Here is a 26498-nt window from a genome sequence, read left to right on the forward strand (position 1 = left end):
GTAGCTGTACTGAGTGTTTAGCCTGTAAGGAGGCTTTTAGTTACGGTATTTTATAGGGTGAGTCATCTTAATCCAGTCAATCAAACAATCTTGCATAATGAAATGAATATCATACAAAGAGGAATTGGGTGTTCTTTCCCTCAAGGAACTTTTTTTTTTTTTTTTTTTAAAGATTTTATTTAGCAGGAAGAGACACAGCAAGAGAGGGAACACAAGCAGGGGGACTGGGAGAGGGAGAAACACAGGCTTCCTGCAGAACAGGGAGCCCAGTGTGGGGCTTGATCCCAGGATGCTGGGATCATGACCTAAGCCGAAGACAGATGCTCAACAACTGAGCCACCCAGGCGCCCCAAGGAACCTTTTTTATACAAGAGGGGTTAATGTGATTGCCAAGGAAGGGTCACTGCTAGTAGTATTGGAAGAGAATTAATTGAGAAGTGACTGAGTATTAAATTTTGATAGATTTAACTATACTTAGGAGCATGGTTTCAGGTAGACAATGTTTTCAAAATTAGCATAAATTCTTGGAATGGCAAGTATTTTGGTATGGGGGGTGGCTAGGAAATAAGGTTGGAAAAGTGTAGGAAGACAGATGACACACAGAAGGCTGTGTTGTTCTCACGAAGGAGTTTATACCTGATCCAGGAACCAATGGGAAAAGATAGAAAAGTTACGGAACAAGGAGTTACTACTCTTTTCAGATTTGCACTTAGAAAAGATTTCTGATAGAGGATCAGTTTGTGGAAACATGACTGAGTATCCTTGAGGGAAAGTAACAGTAATCAGAAATTATAAAGACAAGAACAAAGGGGAGGGGGTAACTGATGGCAGCAGGGTGACCAAAGAAGAAAAGGACAGAAATAGGAGCTATAGGGATTAGCTTAGAAAAACAAAAGGGGGGACGCCTGGGTGGCTCAGTGGGTTAAAGCCTCTGCCTTCGGCTCAGGTCATGATCCCAGGGTCCTGGGATCGAGCCCCGCATCGGGCTCACTGCTCCGCGGAGGGTCTGCTTCCTCCTCTCTCTCTGCCTCCCTGCCTGCTTGTGATCTCTCTCTCTGTCAAATGAATAAATAAAATCTTTAAAAAAAAAAAAAAAGAAAAAGAAAAACAAAAGGGATACTTTAATCTCTACCATTATAGTTGACTATAGGTATGTATGTCTGTGGGAGTGAAGGACTTCTCATTCAACAAATACATCGATTACCTTTTGTACAGAGTCTTGGGGAGAATGGTAATCTAGGAGGAAAAAATGATGTAGGAAATAAAAGTAAATTTACAAGAATCTCTAAAAAGATTTAGAATTGAAGTATGTATAGTAATACTCCATTGTGATATTTTTCTGATAGTACTGAATAGCATAGAATATGTAGCAGGGGGAAAAAGTAGACAGTTGTCTTGGACCATGGTAAAGGTTAACAACATAATGGGGTATGTACTTTGGAAGAATATTGGTAATAGTAGTCGTTAAATCTGGTAGTGCTTTGTGGGTTCTGGCCTGACAGTAGAGGACACAGAGTCATAGTAGGCGGGGAAATTGGTAATCTGCTGAGAGAAGAAGGGGAGTTGAAGAGCCTGGAGACAATTATTAAAACTATTGGTGTTGGGACACCGGGGGTGACTCAGTTAAGCATCTGCCTTTGGCTCAGGTCATGATCCCCAGTTCCTTGCTCGACAGGGAGCCTGCTTCTCCCTCTACTTGCCAGTCCCCCTGCTTATATGTTCTCTCCTCTGTCTCTCTCTGACGATTAAATAAAATCTTTTAATAATAAATAGATAAATAAATTGTTGGTGTTTATTGCCAGGCATACCAAGAAATTGGAAAACATCCTATATATTTTTTTTCATCACATAGTCTGTTTTGCTCTTTTGGAGAGAAGTTTTATGTGGAATAGCAGGAAATGATTTTTATTTACTAAATATACCCTTAAGCTATTATTACATTTCTATAAGAATATTCATGTTTTAAGAAAGGGATTAGATTTCATTCTGCTTCTGTTTTTATTTGTCATTGCTGTATTTATATTCACTGAATCTTCTAATGCATTTGAAAATTTTGTTCATTTATTAGAGACAAAAAGAAAGAAGACAAAGAAAAGAAACGTTCCAAAACACCACCAAAAAGTTACAGCACAGCCAGACGTTCCAGAAGTGCAAGCAGGTAAGAAGTGGCATTTTGAGTTCTTGGTACCTTTTACAACCCTGTTTGCAAGAATGTCAATAGGCCATGAGCATTAAATGTTTTCCAATACATAGTACATACTTCATTGTTGAAATATTTTAAAAGCAATTTGTGAAGAATAATCGAAAGTTCTTTTTACTTAATATGTTATGGTGTTACAATTGAAATAACATGGAATTCAACAGAGGTCAGGTTTTATGTTTGCCATATACATTTCACATCCTGATTAAGTTTTAATGGTTAATAATATATACTGAATTACTACAGTAAATTCATTTCATTATTCTAAGTCATGTTTAAAATATCCACATATATAGTCATTATTGATAAAAAGAGAGGCCATGTAAGTTCCGATTTGTATCATTCTTAGACTAGTAATTATGTCTTTAATCTGCTAGTGAAAATTCAGTGTTTCAACTTTACTCCACAGAAAATCTATTTTTCATTCTTAATATAGAATTCATTTGCTAGTAGTAAGGCTGGCTACTTCCATTTTCTTCCAGTCTCATTTACACATGACTTGCTGCAGTATTCTTTAATCTTGATGTTCAAATTCACTAGGAGGTTCCCACTTTATATATATAAAGTAATTTAGTTGGGTGCCTGGGTGGCTCAGTGGGTTAAAGTAATTTAGTGGATGAAAGATCTAAATATAAAATCTAAACTAAAACCTGCTAGAAGAAAACATAGAATTAAATCTTTTTATGGCCTTGAATTTGGCAGTGGTTTCCTAAATGACACCAAAAGTATAAGCAGAAAAATAGAAGTAAATTGGGAACCGATACTAAAAGCATGTGTTTCAAAGAACACTATCTAGAGGGTAAAGATAATCCAGAATGCTAGAAAATATTTGCGAATTATATATAAGCTAGTAAGGAACTTGTTTATCTAGAACATTGAAAAATCATAGATAATCAAGTATAAAAATGGGCAAAGATAGCTTCATCAGAGATACACACATGTCCACTAAGCTTTTGAAAAAATGTTTGGCATTAGTCATGAAGGAAATGCTGCAAATCAGAACCACTTCACACCCACTAGGATGGTAATATTTTTTAAAAAATACAGTTAGTGGTTGGTGAAGATGTGGAGAAATTGGAACTCTGTACATTGCTGGTATGAACGAAAAATGGGACAGACACTTTGGAAAACCGTTTGGCAATTTTTTAAAAAGATAGAATTTCTTGGGGCACCTGGGTGGCTCAGTACGTTAAGCCTCTGCCTTCAGCTCAGGTCATGATCCCAGGGTCCTGGGATCAAGCCCCGCATTGGGCTCTCTGCTCAGTGGGGAGCCTGCTTCCTCCTCTCTCTGCCTGCCTCTCTGCCTACTTGTGATCTCTCTCTCTCTCTCTGTCAAATAAATAATTTTTTTTTTTTTTTTAAGATAGAATTTCTTGACACAGCAGTTTTAGTCCCAGGGGTATATCCGGGAGAAGTGAAAACAGTGTCCACACAAAAACTTCTGTCATTGTTCATGTTAATCCAGAAGTCGACCCAAATGTCCATTAACTAACATGGGTAAACAGAATAGTAGGTATTCATACAGTGGAATATTGTTCAGCAGTGAAAACAAAGTGTACTGATAGATGCTTTAATAGGGATGAGCCTTGAAAACGTAGGACAGATGAAAGTCACAAAGGACCACATATTGTATGATTCCATTTATATGAAATGTCCAGAGTAGTTAAATCTATAAGATGAAATAGATCAGTGGTTGGCATGAATACTTAAAGGGTTTCTTACCAGGGTGATTGTTTCTTAAAGGTAAATATGTAAACAAGAAATTAAACTAGGTGTGAGTGCTTAAGGAAATGCTAAACCAGGTCTACAGAATACATAGGTAGGAAAGGGGCATAAAAGGTGGGATGGCAACATACATGTTCTTACCTTGAAAACTAGAGGCTTTTTTTTTTTTTTTTTGCTGTTGCTTTACTTAAGGTACTTTTATAAGCACCTTATCCTACTTTAATAATTGGATTATTCTAAGTTAAGGTGTATTCTATTAAGTTTTAATTATGTACTTGATATGTTTTCAGTTGTGCTACAGTCTATACAGGGACACAGAAAAACAAAACATCTCTTTCATCTAGGGTATTTTGAGTTTTGGTTACACAGAGCAGTGGCAAAAAATAGGAGGTGTACAGACTTGACAGACTTAATATTTGATGAATGCAAGATTGTGTGTAATGTTTCTGCCAAGGAAGGTCACAGAGGGCTGGTAAGAGTTAAAGAAAAAGCTTTAAAAAACCAACCAAAAGTGTGGCGTTTCATTTTTTATTATTTCCTTGTGCCTAAATTGTAATAATGGTCATCTTGCAAGTTTTAAAATTTTTGAGAATAGTGACAGAAGCAGAATATTAAAAAAGAAAAAGCCACAATTTTAAGGAAAGGGGAAATGCTATATGCATTTTAAAACTAATTGCTCAAAGCATGGTTGGGGGGAGCATCATTTTTTTGAAGGGAGTCAGTTTGATCTTTGTTACTACTAACTTCTACCTGAATTTTACCTAATAAAAGTAATTTTTTTGGATTTTATTAGCAATTGACTTTTATATCATGGCATATTATCTTATACCTGTTCTGGCCACTGTTAAAACTGAGATCTGAAATAGTTTGCTTCAGACTGTTTTTCCTTCCTGAATTAGAACTTTGATCCTTTTTTTTTTTTTTTTTTTTTTTAAGATTTTATTTATTCATTTGGGAGAGGGAGTGCAAGAGCACAGGCAGGGGAAGAACTCTCTGGTAAGCAAGCCTCATGCAAGGCTCGATCCCAGGAGCCTAGGATCATGGCCTGAGCTGAAGGCAAACACTTAACTTACTGAGCCACCCAGGGATCCCAGAAGTTCTGTCTTTAAGAATTGCCACAAGTTAGGGGTTTCTTGAAGGCATGAAAGGAAAATCATATAGTTTGTGAAAGAATTACTCATTTGATTCTTTAGCTCAAAACAGTATTTGAAAATGGGTCTTTCAGGTGTGCCAGCTGGCTTAGCCAGAAGAGTCGGCGATTCTTGATCTCGGTGTTTTGTTCAGGCCCCACATCGGGTGGAGGGATTACTTAAAAATGAAGTCTCTAAACAAAATAAAAAAGAAAATGGATTTTTAGTTATCAGATCCTGTTGTTGAAGTTCCTTGTGGGTCTCCTTCAGTAGACACCATCTGCCATGATGTGTCTGCATTTTTTAGATAATACTGTATTTTAAAATCTAGTTTGCACATTTGTGGTTCTAGAGAGAGACGACGACGACGAAGTAGGAGTGGCACAAGATCTCCTAAAAAGCCTAGGTCACCTAAAAGAAAATTGTCTCGCTCACCGTCTCCTAGGAGGTAAGAATGTTGGTGCTATGGATCTGTACTTTCTACATTTCAGAAGCTGTCAGTTTTTATTTGAAAAACTCCCCTTGGCTTTTTCTTCCTTTTCAAAAATTAAAGTGTGTAAGAATATGCTGATAACATTTCCTTTCTGCTTGAGACTGTGTTATTATAAAAAGTGTTTAGGATCAGGCATTTTAGACCTGTAACCAGTTACAGTCATCTTGCCTGTATCACTAGTACACAGCTTGTATCTGGCGTTTTGAAACGGGTCTTTGTTGTTCTTCATGTCATGTGAACTTGGGTCAGAGTCAGCATCTGAACAAGTTTAAACCTACTGCTACACTTAAGGGTGAAACTTCTTGAGTGGTTACTTTAAAGCATCTTTTTGAGAATATTTTACTGTCATTCTAGACATAAAAAGGAGAAGAAAAAAGATAAAGACAAAGAAAGAAGCCGAGATGAAAGAGAACGATCGACAAGCAAGAAGAAAAAAAGTAAAGATAAGGAAAAGGATCGGGAAAGAAAATCAGAGAGTGATAAAGATGTAAAAGTATGTTTACAAACTAATTTATTTTGGTATTTGGGGTAGTGCTGGTAATTTTTAAGAAGCGATTTTTCTGGGAAGACGTTTACTTTTTTTTATTCTCCTTGGCAAAGCAGGTTACACGGGACTACGATGAAGAGGAACAAGGGTATGACAGCGAGAAAGAGAAAAAAGAGGAGAAGAAGCCAACAGAACCAAGTTCCCCTAAAACAAAAGAATGCTCTGTGGAAAAGGGAACTGGTGATTCACTAAGAGAATCCAAAGTGAATGGGGATGATCATCATGAAGAAGACATGGATATGAGTGACTGAATATTGCCTCTGTGGGAATCCAACTGTATACATGCATCAGTGTCATTCCTTTGTGTGATTTCTTAATGCTATATTTGTTCATCTCAAACCTAGATGTATACAGCTCTGAGTTATAAATGGTTATAAAGCTCCTGATAACTGATATTAGTTATTTACATCCAAAAGCTTTTAGAAAATGATACATGAGTAACCAGTTCTTGACATGGTGAAATCTGATTGAGTAACCAAGCAGTTTTACTATTCTGGTGCTGCTTCATAACAAAAATGAAAAGCTGCATGCATCTACAGCAGGCATGGATTGTTTATGTTGTATGATCTCCTTTATTAAGTAAGTTCACTTATAGTATTTCTAGAATTTGATTCATTGCCGTAATAGAGCCATGTAGGGAATGCACTGATTGCATGTTAATTGTGGCAGGAATATCCTAAATGTCATTAAAATCCTCCAACATGATGGATCTACTTATGGTCTTGTTTGTTGACATGACAGATTAACATTCTTATAGTTACATCTGAAGATAATCCTTTAAGCCTTGTGGCTAAATTTTTGTGGCTTTTGTTTAACTTTGAAAGGTTATATATGCACTAACCTTTTTTGATGGCTGATTAGGCTTTAATTACAGAAACAAGATTTCAAATGAAACTGTCTTTGGCAGTGAGTAAATAGCATATTTTGAAGTAGAGTTGTATACTTTCTCATAAGGTGTTTGGGAATTTTTTTTCCTGAAATAATTTATTCCACATCTACATCAGTGAAAGCTGCCTATCCTGAGTCCATCTGTAAAAGAAAGTTTTCTCTTGTCCTGATTTTCAATTTTCCACTCTTTTATTAATTTGTTTTAATTTCAGTGTTGGAAAAAGGGGGTAGTGCATTTTAAATTGACCTTCATATGCTTTTAAAATAAGACAAATCTACTTGATAATGTACTTTTTATTTGATCTCAAGTTGTATAAAACCAATAAATTTGTGTTACTGTTACTGCAGTAGTAATCTTATGCACACAGTGATTCATGTTAAATGCAAAGTAGTTAGGCAACTGTTTTCTTAGTTACAGGAATTTCAAGCTTCACTTTTGTGCAGTATAAACAAAAGTAGGCTACAGTCTGTGCCATGTTGATGTACAGTTTCTGAAATTGTTTTACAAGACTTTGATAATAAAACCCTTAAACTTATGTTCATGTTCCTGTAAAACTGTATTTGTATTTATTTACGCTGTTGAATGTAAGACATTTACCTCATTCATTTTACAAATCAAGATCTTTCCCCTTTCAATCCACATATTTAAATATAGTAAGATGAACTCCATCACTGTAGCAATTAGTTGCCATCAGAATTGTTAAAGTTGGCTTTATTTCTATCGAAAGCAGTCTTAGTGTAATTTTATTTCTCATATTCTGGGTGTAGGAATGGGGTTGCATAAAGTAGTGAACTTTAGGACAAATGATCCCACCTATATCTAGTAAATTTCTATTTTCAGTGAAATAAAAATATTTGCCTTTCTGGAACAGTATAGAAATTGTCAATGGTATGTATCTACTGTACAGTACTAAATAGTATATTTATTCATTTTATGAAATACTCTTGAGTAGTGTTTGAGTGGCTGGCATTATGGGAGGAAATGAGACTTGGAATTGTAGCTTTTATGCAAGTTTGAGTATAATTTTTTTTTAACTTTGAAATGCCATATAGAAAAGCAGCATTGTTTTTACAGTTTGTAGTAAGTAGCTTTTTAAAGATTTTATCAAAAGGAATTTTGTCTATAGTGAGTAAGAAGTTCTAGTAACAGTCCTCTATTAATCATTGCACTTTTTTAAACACAAAATTGAACACAAATGACATTTGTTTAAACTTTCAAAAACTTTTTTAGTAGATAAAGTTTGAACCATATGACCCTGCCATTTTTGTAAGTGAAAAAACAAGTAATATTGGCAGTTTCACATGGTTAAACCTAATATTAAAGCCTATTCCCTCACTTAATCTCTGAATACAAATATATACTAACTTTAAAAAGCAAGAAATTTTTGGCTTTAAAATAATGCCACTGACTTAAGATGCTATCAGTGAAGGAAATCCACACTTAGGTTATTTTTCAGTGAACATTTTATGCACAAAGGTAGGGTTGTACTGGGACATAAGCCTTTAACACATAATCAGTTAAAATCAAGTGAATACTGCCTCCACGCTTGAGTTTTGTTCTGTATTTGGTAGTAAAAATGATAATAAACGTCGTTTTATTAGAAAAATGTTTGTCCTATTTATTTACTTAAATTCTTCAACAATAAATGAGAAGTAGGCTGTATGAGAGTCTGGTCATGAATTTTGGCTTCATTTATAGGTAGGATACCTGTTTCTTCATTTTCCAATCTAAAGTGGGAGTAGCATCTACTTTACCATGTGTTTTGGTCGTTAGAAACTAACAATGTAGCCCTGTGCCTGGGTCAGTACATGCTACTTGGCATTTGATCATGGAGCTTTTCAAAAGTATGCAATAATTTGGGGAAATGTTTTAGCAGAAGCTCTAAGATAAATTGTGTACAGATACAGCTTTGAGAAGGTACGTTTTCCTTTTTGTGAAGGTGGATTTTGGATAAGCCTAGTGATTATATACTGTGTGGAGCATAGGAAAATGTTAGGTGCTTGGGGAAAAGAAAATCAAACTGGACTTCACTAGAACAGTAAGTTTTCTTAATCTTGGTGTCACTTCCTAGAGTTGAATAAGGTTCTGTTGGTATCAGCATAGACACACCAACTTCTCTAGCAAAACTACCAATTTTCTCCAGTTGGGCACTAGGTTGTATATTTAGGGGGCCGTGCTGTTTGAAGATTGGTAGACATCTTTCAAACTGGAATTGAAATTGTAAATTTTGTCTCTAAGCTAATGAATTTCATCCATGTTCTATATAAATTCTCTGTAATCAAGTACATTTGCTTGTATTTATTTTAGCTAAATATGGATGTAGCAGAAATGCTACTGGTATTTTTAAGAGCATCCAGAATATGTCTATTATTAAGGCTTTATTACCAGAAGCACCATTCTAAATGGGACCAATCTGGAGTTGCAGATTGAGTCTGTTTTATTTAGTTTTATTATTTTTGTTGCTCTTTTCATTTTATAATGTCAAAGTCTATATACAATGAATTCAGACATTTTTCAGCAAGATAACTCAGGTGTAAACCATGCTAATTTACCAGTGGGAATTTTGTAAGAATATACAAAGTGTATAGTAGATGTAACTGGTAAAGAATTCACAGAGAAAGGATCTGACAGAACTAACTTGTTTATAATGATGTCCTTAGACAAATCAGGGAAGTGACATGTTCCCATTCTTTTCAAAAGTTATCACCGGGGTGCCTGGGTGGCTCAGTGGTTAAAGCCTCTGCCTTCGGCTCAGGTCATGATCTCAGGGTCCTGGGATCGAGTCCCACATCGGGCTCTCTGCTCAGCGGGGAGCCTGCCTCCTCCTCCTCTCTCTGCCTGCCTCTCTGCCTACTTGTGATCTGTCAAATTAAAAAAAAAAAAATAAAGTTATCACCGTGTAAGTTTTTTTTTTCTCCTCAGTGCACTGTCACTAAAATGTTTCATGTCTTTTTTTTTTTTTTTTTTTTTAAGAAAGCTAGTTAGCTGATGTATGATTTGTGCATAGAAATTAAAAGTCCAGGGTCACGTCTGGAATGTTCCAAATAAGGGTTAATATCACTTTTCCAGTTATCTCAAGATACAATTTTATTGATAAACCAAACGTAAAAACTGCCTTTTTTTAATTACCAAATGTAAAAACTGCCTTTTTTCATTCACTGTGAAAAAGTTAAAATTTGCTTAAATAATAAGTTTTGGAAGACAAGCACCATGTAGGTTAAAAATGTTTTTCTTTTAAGTGTTCAAAGGAGCAGAATCACTAGAAACAACCTTTATTACAGAGGTTTGGCCTTAACTGTGAGGGCTGCTTAATTAGTCTCAAAGGTGTTTGTCATCTTTGTATCTGATGCTGGAGAGTAAAGCCCACAGGCAGTCTACAAGAGAAGATGGATAGTTGGAGGAGTAAGAATAGATTGAACCAAAACAAGAGCCAGAGCCCACAAGGATGGGCTGAAACTTGAGTCAGGTCTTATTTTCTTCTGACCTCGGTGGCAGGGTTGTCCTAAGGAAGCCAGGACCCTTCCTCGTGAAGGTAAACACCCACTGGCACATTAGTCTGAGAAGCGGAGGGAGGATCTAGGGGAAGGTGAGGCCATTGTAGGCCCTGCTACCACTTCATCATCCCACAGGGGTCAGCAGAGAAGCCACAATGTGTATAAACGACAAAATTTCTGCTTCCCTTCTGCCCTACAGAATTCCAGTGCTACCCACACACATTATTTAAAACACCTCAGCCAGTTGTCGTTGGACAACATTACTGACTGAGAACTCTCTGGGATGTACAGATAATATAAGTGGTGGGTTTATTATTTTGTTTTTATATTACACAAAGTTTTAACTCCAGGCTAGTCATTTACACCAGTAAAACACAAATTCAGGAATGATTGTCAAGTGCCTTCCTTTAAAACAGGAGATTTTGCTTCAGTATTTATAGGTCCTATGGCAAATGTGAAATTGTAATTCTGCATACCATAGGTGCTACTGTGGCTTAAAGTACTATTGTAAACTGAGCTATAAAAGTTTCAAAATTTCATCACTGGCTACTATATAAGGATGGTCATATGATCTGAAAAATATATTAATACTTGAGATGGTGGCCTAGGACACCTATTGCCCCAGATTTCTGACAACAAAATGCTTTGCAAGGGTTATTTTTGCTAATTGACAGTATACAAATTATGGGCTTTTAGCAAGTTTAATTTTGCTGTCTTTACAAGTGATTTAACACTCTCTATGCAATTACCTCTGGGGTGAGTTTCGCTGTCATCTTTGAAACTTCCCATAGTTTGAAATATAGCAACTTTGGTAAGGATGCATTTTGTTAATTTTGCAAAACATGGTAAAGGTACTTTTTGCTAGAATTAACAGCAGAGAAATACTATGCTCCATGCTAATCAATAATTCTCACTCAATTTTAAAGACTAGAATACTAGTAGCAGGACTTCAAATTCACCTAGTTTTCTACTAGAAATTTTTCTGAACCATGTTATTTGCCAATTAAAAAGAAAGCAGCAGGAAGCATTCCTTAATTCAGTGTATCCTGAAAATATTTACTTCCCTTTTGTAGACCCGAAACAGGATCTTCACCCTAGAATTACTGAGAACTGGGGAGAAGCTCACTAAACAATCATTTACCATCATCCCCTCAGGTGTGAATAAACAATTTACATGATTATCGCCAGGAAAACCCATTTTTATGTCAGTGGGGCTCAACCCCAGTCCTAAGCAGGAGAAAGAAACAAGAGCTGACACTTGAACAACAAGGGTTTGAACTGTGCAGCTCCGCTGACATGCAGATTTTTCTGATACACTACATACAGTACTGTATATGTATTTTCTTTTATGATTCTCTTAACATTTTTCTCTATTGTAAAAATATATAATACAATGCACAAAATGTGTTGAACAATTTTATCAGTAAGGCTTCCAGTTAACAGTAGGCTATTAGTAGTTAAGTCTGGGGGAAATCAAAAGTTATATGGATTCTTGACTGTGCATCGCACCCCTAGCCCCTATGTTGTTCAAGGGTCAACTATACATAGCTTTTCAGCTTCTGTTGGATGTCAGCTTCTCTGAAATGGGTTAATTTCCAGACCATCATATGTACCTGTACTCAAAGTCATCACAGCATCTGCTTTATGTGCCCCTTTTACGAAATCTGACAATTCACTGTATATGAATACTACAGACAGAGGCAAATTGTCTCTAGGGAAAAATTTTCTCGAAGATAAGTACTAGTGGCAGGAATACTGAGCACTTCTGAAGGACCACTGAAGGTGACCATTTTATAGTCTCCCAAGTTTGAATAGTTTCTTCAATCACAAATGGAAGACATACAGAATTTTATGGACTTCTACAAAATCTAAATTTTCATGTGCAATTATCAAAATATATGCTGTTTTGATCTACTTACGTGAAATATGGCATACGTAGAGCTTTATCAATTGGATTAAAAGGCACATTTTGAAAAGTCTAATACTGTGAAAAGTTTATTTGCATTAATTAACACCTTGTTTTCACCATCGTAAGAGATACATTTGCTTTTCTTTGTGATCAGATAAAAGACATTTTGGAATGGATAATCTACTATTCTTTATGAAAGAAAAAGATAAGAGTTAAAAAGAAAATCCAAGTGCAAAAGTTTTCAGTAGTCTTCCTACCTCCAGTGTACCCCAGCAAAATATTCACAGTTTTTAGGAAATTGATAAATCACAAGCTGCAATTTACCATGTTTCTTCTCCACTAAGTTGTCTGTATGTGCGAAAAAAATCTGCAGTATATTCCTGAAGTATACCATATTCCCACAAAGTCAGGGAGCCTACAAGCAACAGTGATTACTACCCTTCAGTGTCTCACACTTCAAATAATCATAGACAGGATAATTCAATCTCCAAGTCACTTATCAACAAGCATTCCCAAAATAATAGGGATCAACTTCTATTCAATAAACCTAATCTGGGTTTACCAACTCTTTCCACAAAATTCAACAGACCCACATATGGTAGTAATTGGTCTTTGAATTTTTAACTATGATTACTTCATTATAAAATGTATTTAATAAAATGTCAACATATGCAATGTAGTATGTTTCAGCATGGAAGATGCAGCTTTAAAGATGTTTATTATAAAATTTTCTTATGGTTGATGCTTTGGATTTTTAAATAAATCCTCTCTTCAATAAAAGTCTCTAAATTCATTCAAATTATTTAAAATCCTGGAAAAAGTTTAAACTATTGGTCACTCTACAAAATTTGACAGATGCATTCTGACACATTTATCAGGATACATTTAAAAAACATTTCTTTAGCTAAGCTCTTTAAATACAACATAACATTTTGTGACTGTTATACATTATTCTTCCTAATTTATTTTCAGTCTTGGACCTTCAAACCATCTTGGAATAAATATGAAAAATTTTAAATGCAAAAATGAGTAATGCATGATTTCACTTTGGAGATTAAAATCAATAAATATTTTCTTATGACTTAAAAAAATAAACAGTAGGAATTGTCAATCCTGTGTATATTTCTGGAATTTAGCTTGTAACAAATATATTCTGTTAGCATATAAAATGTTTTTATCTTACTTTGAAAGCATTAAATATGTAGGGATGTCCAAAATATGTGGGTTGTTTTTTAAAACTGACACGAATGCATCCATATTCCATTAAAAACAAATAAAATAATCAGAATGATTTGCACTTATTAGGAAGCAAGTTTAAAAATTTGGAGTTATTTTTTTTAAAGTGCTGAGATTTGGAAGAGGAGTATCTTTAAGCATGCTAGCCATACCTTATCGTGAACACAAAAAGGACTTTTAAACTCAAGTTTAGAAAAAAAATAGAGGTCCTATGAAAGGAAGATTAGTAACAAACATTTTCCAGTGAAGAAAGAATTCAGGTAAAAACAAATAGCACCACAATGAATTGCACTAAGGTGCTAAAGGAGGTACCTTATTCCCTGCAGAGTGAACGCTCCTTCTGAAATGTATTGCAACATATAAATGCAACTGTTTAATGGTTACCATTTGGTTCATTCATCTACAGAAAACTGCATTCCTTCTAGTTCATTATACTGAACAAACATTCAAATTACTGAACTATACATAATGTTACATAGTTTACATTTTATGAAAACAAAGCTCGAAGGAATATTTGTAAATGTCACCTTGAATATAAGATGACAAGTTTAAAAGGGCTTCACATCTCTTAAGACATTTAATTTATGTTAATGGTCCAGGAGTGTTTTAGATATAGATATAGATATATTTATATGCATATATATTTCAACAAGAAGTGTAAAAATTTTTAAAAACAAATCACAGCACTTATAGCTGTTTTACATAAGAAGTATGCAGGGTCATTAAGGTGTCAAACTATTACACTTATAATATGTATATTTTTAAAAAGACTGAAAATGGCACATCAGGAAACTTGCTGAAATTCTTTTTAAAGGCCCGTTTCATAATATCATATTACTGATGTGTTGATTCAATGTAATTCCCTTTTCTTCTCAGAACATTTGTCCCTTCTGTTTGGATTTACTTCTGGGGTCTCTGTATTCTCTTACTTTCCTTGTTTAGATGACATCATTTTCCATGTCAGTTAAAGATCAGGAAAACGGCTCGGGTCTTCCTTATAGTCATCAGGTATAGTAAAGATGGAGCCATCAAATTCATCATAACGAAACTCCTGAAAAGTCACAGTGGCTGTGATCGTAGGAAACACGGGAATATCTAGAGATGAAAATCAATGATAATATTGTAAAATAAAATGCTTATCTATTTACAGATTATAAATATTAGAAAAAACCATATTCCTTAAAAGGTAAAAAAGTATTATTGAAGGACCTGACAGATCCTAATATATGCCCGATAGTGAGTGTATCTATTTTGGAGAAGGGTTTTTTATTGGTGAAGAGAGAAAGACATCAAGGAATCAAGAATCACATCAAAAACACAAGTTCCCACTGCTTCCCAATCTTAAAACTATAATGCCAGATTCCATCAGGCTTCCTTATCTTTTTCTTGGGGCAGAGACACATACATTTGTACTTTTTGCATTCTGGCATCCTTTCTATTCATATTATAGCATACATACTGTTCTGACTCTGAGCTAATTTATTTTCATCCTAATACAAAAGAAACACATTAATCCCTCTTGTTTTAAAATACGAAATACAATCCATCACTTAAATATGTGTGATAAAAAGTCTCATCAGAATTGGAGTAATATACCAACACAGCCTAACATTTTTTTTACATAAAATATATTTCTCACTGCAATTACAGTGAAATCCAACATTAAAAATGGTCAAATACATTAATTACTCTCCTTAGTTTTATCCCTAATATGAGTTTTTAGAAAGGGTTCTGATTCCTATAATCATTTAATTCATGGTCTTCAGGGATTTCACCTACAAAAGAAACTCTAAAGCTTCCTTTAAAAGCCTGAAATGAAGGGCGCCTGGGTGGCTCAGTGGATTAAAGCCTCTGCCTTCGGCTCAGGTCATGATCCCAGGGTCCTGGAATCAAGCCTCACATCAGGCTCTCCGCTCAGCGTGGAGCCTGCTTCCCTTCCTCTCTCTCTGCCTGCCTCTCTGTCTACTTGTGATCTCTGTCGGTCAAATAAATAAATAAAATCTTAAAAAAAAAAAAAAAGATAAATAAATAAATAAAATCTTTAAAAAAAAAAAAAAACAAAAAAACAAAAAACAACCCTGAAATGATCTATGAAGCTAAGGTGAGTGTATGTCTAGAATAACAGTGAAGAGTAAATTGTTTCAAGGCTAGTATTTTACTGAAGAAAGTAATATTCTTCTGAAACAAAAAACAAAAAACAAAAATCTACATAAAGATTATAGAGTTTCCCTGGTGGGGGGTGTGGGGTGGTGATCATTCATGTGTGTATATTAGTTACAAATGCTGTCCTAACTCAGGGGTCAGCAAAGTAAGGCCCACTGCCTTGCCTGTTTTCATGTCTATGAGCTAACAAAAGATTTTACATTCTTTAATGGTTAAAAAAATACAAAAAAAACCAGTATTTCATGCTGATAAAATTATATGAAGTTCTAAATCCAGTGTCCCTAAATAAAGTTTATTGGAACACAGGATGCTATTCATTTACTTATTGTCTATGGCAGCTTTAGTTTTCCAACAAGAATTAAGTAGTTGTGACAGAAACCATATGGCCGGCAAAGCCTAAAATATTTACTAATCTTCAGAAAGTTAATGATCCATTTTAGGCACTGGAAACAAGGGAACAAAACAAGTGAACAAGAGAAAAAAAAACCATGCATTTATGGAGATTATGCTCTGGTTGGGAGACACAGTAAGTAAGTAAAAAGTATCTGTGACTAAAGACAAACAAAAGTAAAGCATGGCAGGCTGAAAGGAGTCTCAGTGCTGGGGTAAGAGCTGGGGTAAGAGCTCAGTGCTGGGGTAAGAGCTCAGTGCTGGGGTAAGAGCTGGGGTAAGAGCTCTTGAACAGAAGGGGATCCAGGGGGGAACAGAAACCCAGATCAAACGGGGCGGACATCAAAAAGTACCTGGCTACTTATTCTCTGGATGAAATGGAAAACTAATGGAAGGCTGTGAGCAGAGTAGAAACATGCTTTGGCTTAAGTTTTCACAGCTGTAATGAGAATATAATGGAGGCCGAACAGAGTAAGATACAATGGAGGCTGCTCCAGAGGAGCTGCAGACAGGCAGAAAGAAAATCGAGAGAGAACTCTATCGAAGAAGTCAGAGGAAACCTGAAGAAAAACTATCATTCACTGGGACAAGGACTCTAGAAAAAACAGTCAAATCTTGGTGAGATTAAGAACGGTAACAGAAAAGTAACCGGTAGAGTAAACAATATGAATATCAATAATAAACACAGAGTGGAACTGATAAAGAGAATATGCAATGAGCAGCTGGGCTGTTTCTAGTTTGGGGCCATTACAGATGAATTCGACATCTGAACAAACATTTGGTGTTGTCACATGTTTTATTTTGGCTATTCTGTTAGGTGTGTAAATTGATATTGTGATTTTAATTTGCATTTCCCTAATGGTTAATAAAGTGAACATTGTTCATGTGCTTATTTTTCCATTTATATATCCTCTTTGGTGAAATGTCTGTGTCTTCTGCCCTTTTCTAATGGGCCTGTTCATTCTGTTACTGATGAGTTTTAAAAGTTCTTGTGTTTTCTTTCTTTTAATTGGGTCTTTCACAGAGCAGTCTTCACTTTTGATGAAGTCCAATTCATTGATTTTTCTTTTTATACATCTTGTGTATCCTGTGAAGTCTAAGAACTCTTTGCTTAAACCTATATCCGCCCCTAATGCTTTCTGTTTATTTCCTAAAAGTTTTACAGTTTTATATTTTACATTTAAATTCAAGTCTATGATCCATTTTCAATTAATTTCTATATAAACTGCAGGACTTAGGTAGAGGTTCCTTGTTTTGCCTTTCGATGTCCAATTATGCCAGCATCATTTGTTGAACAGGCTATCTTTCCTCCTTGAACTGTTAATGTATCTTTATAAAAAATGAGTTCTACAGATTTGTGAGGGTCTATCTCTGGATTCTCTGTTCTCTTATGTTGATTTACACATTCATCCCTCAGCCTCTAACACACAGTCCTGACCACTATAGCCATTTTATAAATACTGAAACTGAGTAGACTACTCACATTTTATTCTTCTTTCTCTTTTTCTTTAAGATTTTATTTACTTATTTGACAGACAGAGGTAGGCAGAGAGGCAGGCAGAGAGAGAGGGGGAAGGAGGCTCCCTGCTGAGCAGAGAGCCCAATGTGGGACTCGATCCCAGAACCCTGAGATCATGACCTGAACCGAAGGCAGAGGCTTAACCCACTGAGCCACCAAGGTGTTCCATTATTCTTCTTTTTCAAAATTGTTTTGGCTATTGTTGTGGGTTGAATTCTCTCCCCTCCAAAGAAATATATGTTCTAGTCCTAACTTCTAGTACTTCAGAATGTGACTTTTTTTGCAGATAGGGTCTGTAATTTACAGAAGTAATCAAGTTAAAAGTCATTATAGTCATCCCTAATCCAATGGCCAGTGTCCTTACAAAATGTTGGAATTTGGAGGCATACAGCAAGAACTCCATGTGAAGATGAAAACAAAGACTGGGTGATTCTTCTATAAGCCAAGGAAAATCACCAGAAGCTAGGGGAGGGGCACCTGGGTGGCTAGGCTCAGGTCATGATCCCAGGGTTCTGGCATGAGCCTGCTTCTCCCTCCCCTACTCCCTCTGATTGTGTTTCTGCTCTCACTGTCTCTCTCTCTCTCTCTCTCGGTCAAATTAATAAAATTATAAAAAAAAAAAAATAGCATCTAGGCGAGAGGCATGGATAGCCCCTGAAGGTTATGAGAAAGCTCAGAAAATAAATTTCTGTTGTTTAAGTCACTCAGTTTGTGGTATTCTGTTATGGCAGCCCAAAAAACTAATACAGATGTTCTAGATTCTTTGGACGACTGCCTTCGGCTCGGGTCGTGATCCCGGAGTCCCAGGATCGAGTCCCGCGTCGGGCTCCCAGCTCCATGGGGAGTCCGCTTCTCCCTCTGACCTTCTCCTCGCTCTGCTCTCTCTCACTGCCTCTCTCTCAAATAAATAAATAAAATCTTTGAAAAAAAATAATAATCTTGTCTTTATCTACAAAAAAAAAATTATTGGGATTCTGACAAGAATTGTGTTAAACCTGTATAGCAATTTAACATCTTTCTTATGTTGAATTTTCTAATTCATGAGCATGGTGTATCTCTCCATTCGTTTAGATCTTCCTTTAATTTCTTTCATTAGTGTTATATAATTTTCAACATATAAGTAACATACGTGTTTAGGTAAAATTATGCCTAAGTATTTTTTAGCAATTGTAAATGGTACTTAATATTTAAATTTTGGTGTCTATGTGTTCAATGCTAGTATACAGAAATACTATTGATTCTTATACATTTAATTTGTATCCTGCCATCTTGCAGAACTCATTAATTCTAGTTTTTGGTAGAAATGTTGGAATTTCTACTTATAGAATCATGTCTCTCTTGCAAACAGAGAAGGTTTTCTTTCTTTCTGCTCTGAATGACTTTTTCTGCCCCCTTTCATTCCTTATTGTGCTTATTATCCTTTTGATTTCTGCAGGGCCTGTAGTGCTATCCCATTTCATTCCTTATATTGATAATTGGTGTTTTCTCCCTTTTTTTTTTTATAAGTCTTGCTGCAAATCTGTTGATTTTATCAATCTTGTCAAAGAACCGTCTCTTTCCTTCATCGACGTTCTAGATTTGTTTTGTTTTCCCTTTCCCTGATTTCTACTCTGTTATTTCCTTCTTTCTGTTGGCTTTAGGTTTATTTTGCTCTTCTTTCTCTACTATTGTCTAGTATGATTCTATTATGATTAATTTTTCACTCTTTTACAATTATTGAGGTTTGTTTTATGGACCAGGATATGGCATATCTTCGTATATCTTCCATGCGCACTTGAAAAGAATGTGTATTTAGCTGATGTTGGGTAAACGCCAATTAGGTACTTTAGTTTATGGTGTTGTAGAGATATTCTATATCCTTGCTGATTTTGTCTAGTTGTTACATCAATTGTTTAGGGAAGAAGGGTGATGAAGTCTCCAATTATAATTGTAGATCTATTTTCTTTTCATTTCTTTCGGTTTTTGTTTTACCTATCTTGTAGTTCTATTGTTTGGTCACATAGATTTAGAATTGCTATTCCTCATGAACTGATCCTTTTATCATTAAATAATATCCTTATCTGTCTCTGGTAATTTTTTTTTTTCTCTGAAATCTGCTTTATCTAACATTAAGAGAGGTAGTCCTAGGGTACCTGGGTAGCTCAGTAAGTTAAAGCCTCTGCCTTCAGCTCAGGTCATGATCCCAGGGTCCTGGGGTCGGGCTCTCTGCTCAGCAGGGAGCCTACTTCACCCTTTCTATCTGCCTCCCACTCTGCCCTTGTGATCTCTGTCTGTCAAATAAATAAATATTTTTTTTAAAGGCAATCCTGTTATCCTTTGATTAATGTTAATATGAAACATTTTCTTCCATCCTTTCACTTTCAAACTTCCTATATCATATTTGAAGGCAGTTCCTTAAAGAGAACATATAGTTCATGTTTTTTAATCTCTTTTGTCAATCTCTTTTAAATAGTCTATTTATACTACTTACATTTAATGGAATTATTTATATATTAAGACTTAAGTCTGACATTTTATTTTCTTATTTGTTGTCTCTGTTTTTCATTTCTTTGTTTCCTTTTCTTATCTTTCTATAGGTTACTTGACTATTTTACAATTTCATTTTCATTTCATTTATCTATAGTGTTTTTGAATATACCTCTTTGTATAGCTTCTTTAGCTATATATGTGTGTGTGTGTGTGTGTGTGTGTGTGTGTGTATAAAACTTATAGTCATCTAATGTCATCATTTTAGCAGTTCAAGTGAAGTAGGAAAACACTGCCTCCCTTTATGTCCCTTCACCTTCTCCCCTTTACAAAAAAAAAAAAAAAAAAAATGTAAGTAGAAAGTAACAATGGAGATAGATATAAAACTACACTTTCAAGTAGCCTGGCTATGAAAACAAAGATTAAAGGCAAGTGCTGGGCAGGGAAGAGTAAAAGAGGTTATTTTACATAGTTGGTTGAATTTTTAAGGGAGAAATACCTGAACAAAGCCTAACAGCTAAGAGAGAAGAAGCAGCAGAGAAGGGAGTTTAAAGATAAAAGAAAAATATGGGGAGACTGATAGAACAAGGTTTTTAAAAGATCCATAGCACAAATCAAGAGATTATTCAAGCTAAGAAGAGAAGTACCACTTCCACTGAGATAGGAAATACAAAGAAAAAGATGAGACTTGGGACAAAAATGTCTATATGGAGGATTGGGAGTAACAGGGAGGTCTCATTTCTGATTATCTTTTTTTATAACTAAGGAAGCAAAAATCATCTGCTTGGACGTGTAAGGAAGTGGTGGGAGAAGCTGGGGACTGGTAAAAGAGGTTCAAATGTAGCCTTTCAGCAGAATGGAAGAAGCAAAAAGAGAAAAGATCATTCATAATTAGCATTTAAAGCTCTGGCTGATTTTGCAAACACAATTACCTTAACAAAAATTTCTAAATTTTTATAATTTTCCCTTCAATTATATTTTCTAGGCTGAACACAGAAACAGAAATGGTGTAAGATTAAACAGACCCTGGGCTAGAGTTTTACAGGGTTAATTCAAACGAAGGACAAAAAGACAAAAGAGAGAAAGGTAAACAATTTCTGATAACTTTAATATGCAAGCCAAAGATTATCAATCCCTTGTTAAGAATGTGGCTCTACATTAGAGAAATGCCTGCAAAGAAGTATTGTACACTTTTTTCCCTCCTTTCCACATAATCAAAATACTTCTTCTGTATACAAATCTATATTGTATTGTGGGGTTTGACTGGAGTTTAGGACTGAAATAGATATTTTGGACTTAAATAGATGTGAATGCTGGGGTAGTTTGAAACTCATATATATTCAATCCCTGCCCACTGTTTTAGTTTGGTACCGTACCTCTTTAAATATAGTACCTTAAAGAGAGTCCAATGCTTCAACTATTTTCTGGCTATAGAAAATTACAGTGGGATTTTAAGCTTCTGCAGAAATGATCACATAATGATCCAGATCCCTAACTCAAACACACCTCTCGACTGCTTTCATTTTCCAATCATTTCTGCCTTAAGATCTTATCATAAGTCCTCAAAGTACATGCTGGGTTCCCAATAATTTTTCATCACAAAGGGAATCTACAGTGATATTTTGAAACGTTTTAAAATCCATTTTAACCCATAAAATGCTTATTTCCAAGTTTGTAAAGTTGAAAAGGTCATGTTTACTTTTTAGCAATGAAAGCATTATTTTTTTAAATTTTTATTCCTTTATTTACTTATTTATTTATTTTTTTTATTTTTAAGTAGGCTGTACTGCACACCCAGCATGGAGGCCAACGTGGGCCTTGAACTCACAACCCTGAGATCATAGAACGGAGCTGAAGAGTCCGTCTCCCAACCAATGGAGACACCCCAGTGCCCTCTGAAAGCATTAGTTCTGTGAGAAAAGCATTTTGGCCTAATTATTCTGAAATGTGGTTTCAGTAATATCAACTAAAAAACAAAATCCATCTGAGGGATTAAATAAAGGTTATATTTACTGCATATTTATTTTTCTTTTCCACTGGAATGTATGTACCCTAAGAAGCTAGAGACTTTTACCCCTAGAAAAGCACCTGGCACATAGCAAGCACTGATTAAATATTTGGTGGAATATTTAACGCCATCCAAATAGAGTATGGGTGGTAGTAAAGGCTCTCCTGAAGATTAATGCTAAATCTAAGCCTAAACTCCTAAAGAATCTTTTAACAGTCTCTTGTTCCCAGTTTTCTGATATACTTAGTTAGATAAATATGCACAAAAATGGGAGATTACTCTCCTTAAAGATCATTGCTTAAGATTAAGTTTAAACATTTAAGACTAAAAAATAAAATGTATGAGTATTACTTTACCCATGAATAGTGACATTGATCCTAGAAACATCCCCACTGTTCAAGAACTCAAAAATCTGCTAAAAATCTGGGCTAAAATCCAGTAGCCTTATTTGACATTAGAAAACATTATCACAGTGCATTATAAGTTCACCCACATGTTCTTGTATGAGATATCTGCAAATCCCTTACATTTAACTTGAATCCCATAGAATTAGAACTCTCTGGGCACTTTACATATTTGATAAAACATGAATCTCAATCTATATAATCAGAGAAAAACTTTATAAAAATGTAAGCAACTTGGAAATCTTTTTCCTTCAAAACACATTTCTTATTGAATGTTAGTAAACAGCTCCATATTTCTAACAAACACTGATATTACATGTAAATTTTCTCTTACCTAGTTTTACAGGAAAGCCTGGAGGAAGCTTCATCTGAACAAACTCTCTAAGCTTGTTAAAGTGCTTGAAGGGAGCTATTACTTCCAAAACATTCAATAACCTGAAAAATTGAAAGAAAAAAAATATTATCATTCTTCAAATTGATTTCTTTTTATCTTTATGTTGTTTTATAACCACATGCATCAAACTCAGACAGTAGTACTGACCTCTAGATGTTAAAGATGAGGAAATGTCACCTCCTCCTTCCTCCTGAGTTTTTGTTTTATTACCCTTTTACTGTGTTTAAGTTTACATTTACATTTGATTGTGAATTCATAATATCCACAGCTGTTTGATTTTAGATCTGTATATAAATGAAAAGGCTTACACCCATGTTCTTCCTGAAGTCTACACTTTCCTGAGTTTTTAATTAGTCTCCCTGGGTGGCTGAATTTCTTGGTCAATTTTGTGTCAAGGGCTCTCATATTCTTCGTATTCCTTGATTTCTTATAGACTTCATAAATGAGTGTTTCTTTTTGCATATTTAAAGGGAAATTTGGCTGGCATAAAATTTCAGTTTATGCTTCTTTCCCTCTGAATTGTAATTTCATAACGTCTCCCAGAATTTAGTATTACATTAGTCTTTGATTATAACTTCTTCTTTCATCTTTTAATTGAATGAATTTCATTTTCAAATAGTATTATTTTTCTTTGAAAATGGACCCAAATGGCTGATATATTTTTTAATTCAATGTTTTCTTCAATTGCCCTAATACATAAATGACATCTTAGCCAGATATACCACCTGATCACATTTTGTCTCAGAAATGTCAAGATGTGAAAAAATGTAAAGCCAGGTTTTTACCTTTTTTTTTGCCTAACTGCCCTTGGATTTCTTTATTAACAATCAAAGGCCAGGGGCATCTGGGCAGCTCAGCTGGTTAAGCATCTGCCTTTGGTTCAGGTCATGATCCTGCATTCCAGGGATAGAGCCCTAGGAGCCCAGGGAGTTGGGCTCCCTGCTCTGTAGGGAGCCTGCTTCTCCCTCTCCCTCTGCCATCCCCCCCGCCCCCCGACTTGTACTTTTTGGCTCTCTAGCTCTCTGTCAAATAAATAAATAAAATCTTAAAAAAAAAATCAAAGTCAAATAGTTTAATCACGATAATTATTGTTACCAATGATTCTTTGATTTTTCCTAGAACCTGACGTTATGCTACAGATTCAGTCTTTCCTTACAGAGAAATTTTTACCCTACTTTGAATACTATTTTGATTACATTTTGGAGGCTTTCTATGTAAGGGGATCACCAATGATCCTTGTGTTGAACCCTCTTTGTCCTCCATAAATATTGCTTCTCTAATTCCTTTCATCTTTTTTTCATTAAATTCACTATGAGCTATCACATTTTATTTTTCAGACACATCTTTTGTGTTCATTGTTGTTTCTAATGTATTTGTTCTGCAATAGTGTTATTTAGTGCTTAATTTATTTCCTTAGCTTTAAAGTCTCCTTTTCATTTAATTCTATTATCTTATCTCATCTAGAATCACCTAGTTTGCTGATTTCACATCTTTTTACATTTTTCTAAACCACTTACAAGGAATTTTCTTCTGTCTTTGACCTATGTTTTATTCTAGAATGAATATTTTGTCTGGCTTTTACACACTATGTTTCTTTTGTTTTCAGAAGGAATGGTTACAATGGCCTCATTTTATAAATTCTAATGTACCCATTTTTTTTCACATATTAACTGTGAAATTGAGTAATTCCTAAAATTGACAGCATCTTACAATTAGCCACATTTTTCTTCTTTATTAGAACATAAAACTGGTGGTCCTTGTCAGATGGGTCCAAGGTAAGATGAATTATGCAAATTCGCAGGTACGGCTAAATGCCCTTCCCACATCTTCTCACAACTACCAATCTCCCTCTCTGATCTATAGATTAATGGCTGTCTAGCTCATTCTACCCATTTTTCTAAATTTTGGTTAGTGAGGAGTATGAGAGACATGTATATCTTTTGTAGAAAATAGGAGTCATCCTTTCTTCTCTGATAATTTTCGATATTCTAGGCTGGAGAAGGGGAAAGAACTAAAAAAGGAAAATAGTCTGGTGCTTCTATTCATCCCCTATTTTAGAGAGGAGCCTAAAGTTATAATTCTGTCAGTCAGCTATCTCCCATTCCACCCACCTCTGCAAATTGGGTTTCTTTTTTTTTTTTGAGAGGAGGAGCCAGAGGGAAAAGGTGGGACAGAATCTTAAGCAGACTCCATGCCAGCACAGAGTCAGACACAACACCGGGCTCAATCTCATGACCCAGAGATCATGACCTAAACTGAAATCAAAAGCAGATGCTCAGGGCGCCTGGGTGGCTCAGTGGGTTAAAGCCTCTGCCTTCGGCTCAGGTCATGATATCAGGGTCCTGGGATGGAGCCCCACATCGGGCTCTCTGCTCAGCGGGGAGCCTGCTTCCTCCTCTCTCTCTGACTGCCTCTCTGCCTACTTGTGATCTCTCTCTGTCAAATAAATAAATAAAAATCTTTAAAAACAAAAAAAAAGGCAGCTGCTTAACCAACTGAGCCACCCAAGTGCTCCACAAATTGGACTTTTTCTAAATGAATGCCTGATGAGTACAGGTTTGAAAGCATATATTCAAGATGTTCACTACAGTATTGCTTATAATGGTGACAAACTACAATCAAAATGTTTATCAGTAGGAGGATGATAAAATAAAGGACAGTACATCAATATTACAAAATACCAAGGAAAGAAGAAAAAGATAAAAATATAATTATTGTAAGAACTCCAAGATACACGTACTTTTTAAAAGAAAAAAATGAAAGTCACAGAACAAAATGTAAACTATTCCTCAATCTTATTTTAAAAAATGGCAAAACACACAGAAAAATCTGACAAAAACACCCCAGTTATTCCCCTATTAACTATTAATGAGGTAAAAGTAAACAAATTTTTATTCTATAAACTTCCATGCTGTTAGATTTTTTTATAATTAGCATGGATTCATTTACTACTCTTATCATTCTAAAAAACTATTCAAAAATTTATCTGGTTAAAATAGTAAAAATGTTAATAGTTTGTTAAACAGAAATTGTCTAGAAGAGTGCACAACTATCAAAGCAATGGCTATTTGCTTTTTCATTTCAAAGGACCCAAATGCAACACTCAGATGCAAATATTACCCTTCAAGGTTTCATAGTTTCTTTCATAGCCTTGTATAGTTAGTGACAAACTTACAACTCTATTCCCAAGGGAAATTCCTGGCTCATGGCTATCGTGGCTTTAAATGTTTTCTTACTCTCCTTGCACACCAGTTCTCTACCCAGATGAGGAGCTCTAAAATGGGAAGAAAATAAAAAATTAGGAAACCTTTTCTACATGTTATCATCACCCTATGAAGAATCTGTCCTCTTCTAATCACATCACTAGTAAATTAATTTTTCCTAATCTATACAGACATAAATTTAAATTATGCTAAAAGGACTTAAGACATGTATAAAAAATGAGACATGGGTAACAAAAAAAGAAACTAGCATGAAGTAAAAGTTCAGAAAAAAATCTTAACAAATTTCATACTGAATATAATTTAATAA

General features: G+C 35.1%; 2 protein-coding genes across 5 annotated transcripts in view; one reads left to right on the plus strand and one right to left on the minus strand.

The window, feature by feature from the left end:
- The window catches only part of SRSF11 (serine and arginine rich splicing factor 11), a 53121-nt gene extending 45583 nt beyond the window's left edge, over positions 1-7538 (plus strand). Inside the window, exons 10-13 of one of the 4 annotated variants that reach the window (XM_032870092.1) lie at positions 2069-2158; positions 5387-5503; positions 5903-6041; positions 6149-7538. In XM_032870092.1, the coding sequence (XP_032725983.1) occupies positions 2069-2158; positions 5387-5503; positions 5903-6041; positions 6149-6346 (544 nt within the window). In that variant the 3' untranslated portion in view covers positions 6347-7538. The remainder of the gene's footprint in view (positions 1-2068; positions 2159-5386; positions 5504-5902; positions 6042-6148) is intronic. The other 3 variants (XM_032870095.1, XM_032870093.1, XM_032870094.1) reach the window with 3 other exon arrangements.
- A 4907-nt stretch (positions 7539-12445) lies between these two features.
- Positions 12446-26498, minus strand: part of ANKRD13C (ankyrin repeat domain 13C) — a 92304-nt gene continuing 78251 nt past the window's right edge. The window contains exons 11-13 of the mRNA XM_032870091.1: positions 26143-26241; positions 22908-23008; positions 12446-14718 (exon numbers count right to left, since the gene is read on the minus strand). Coding sequence (XP_032725982.1) covers positions 14588-14718; positions 22908-23008; positions 26143-26241 — 331 coding nt within the window. The 3' untranslated portion in view covers positions 12446-14587. The remainder of the gene's footprint in view (positions 14719-22907; positions 23009-26142; positions 26242-26498) is intronic.

This window comes from Lontra canadensis, unplaced genomic scaffold (assembly GCF_010015895.1).
Source record: "Lontra canadensis isolate GAN:19392208 unplaced genomic scaffold, GSC_riverotter_1.0 scaffold40, whole genome shotgun sequence".
NCBI lineage: Eukaryota > Metazoa > Chordata > Mammalia > Carnivora > Mustelidae > Lontra > Lontra canadensis.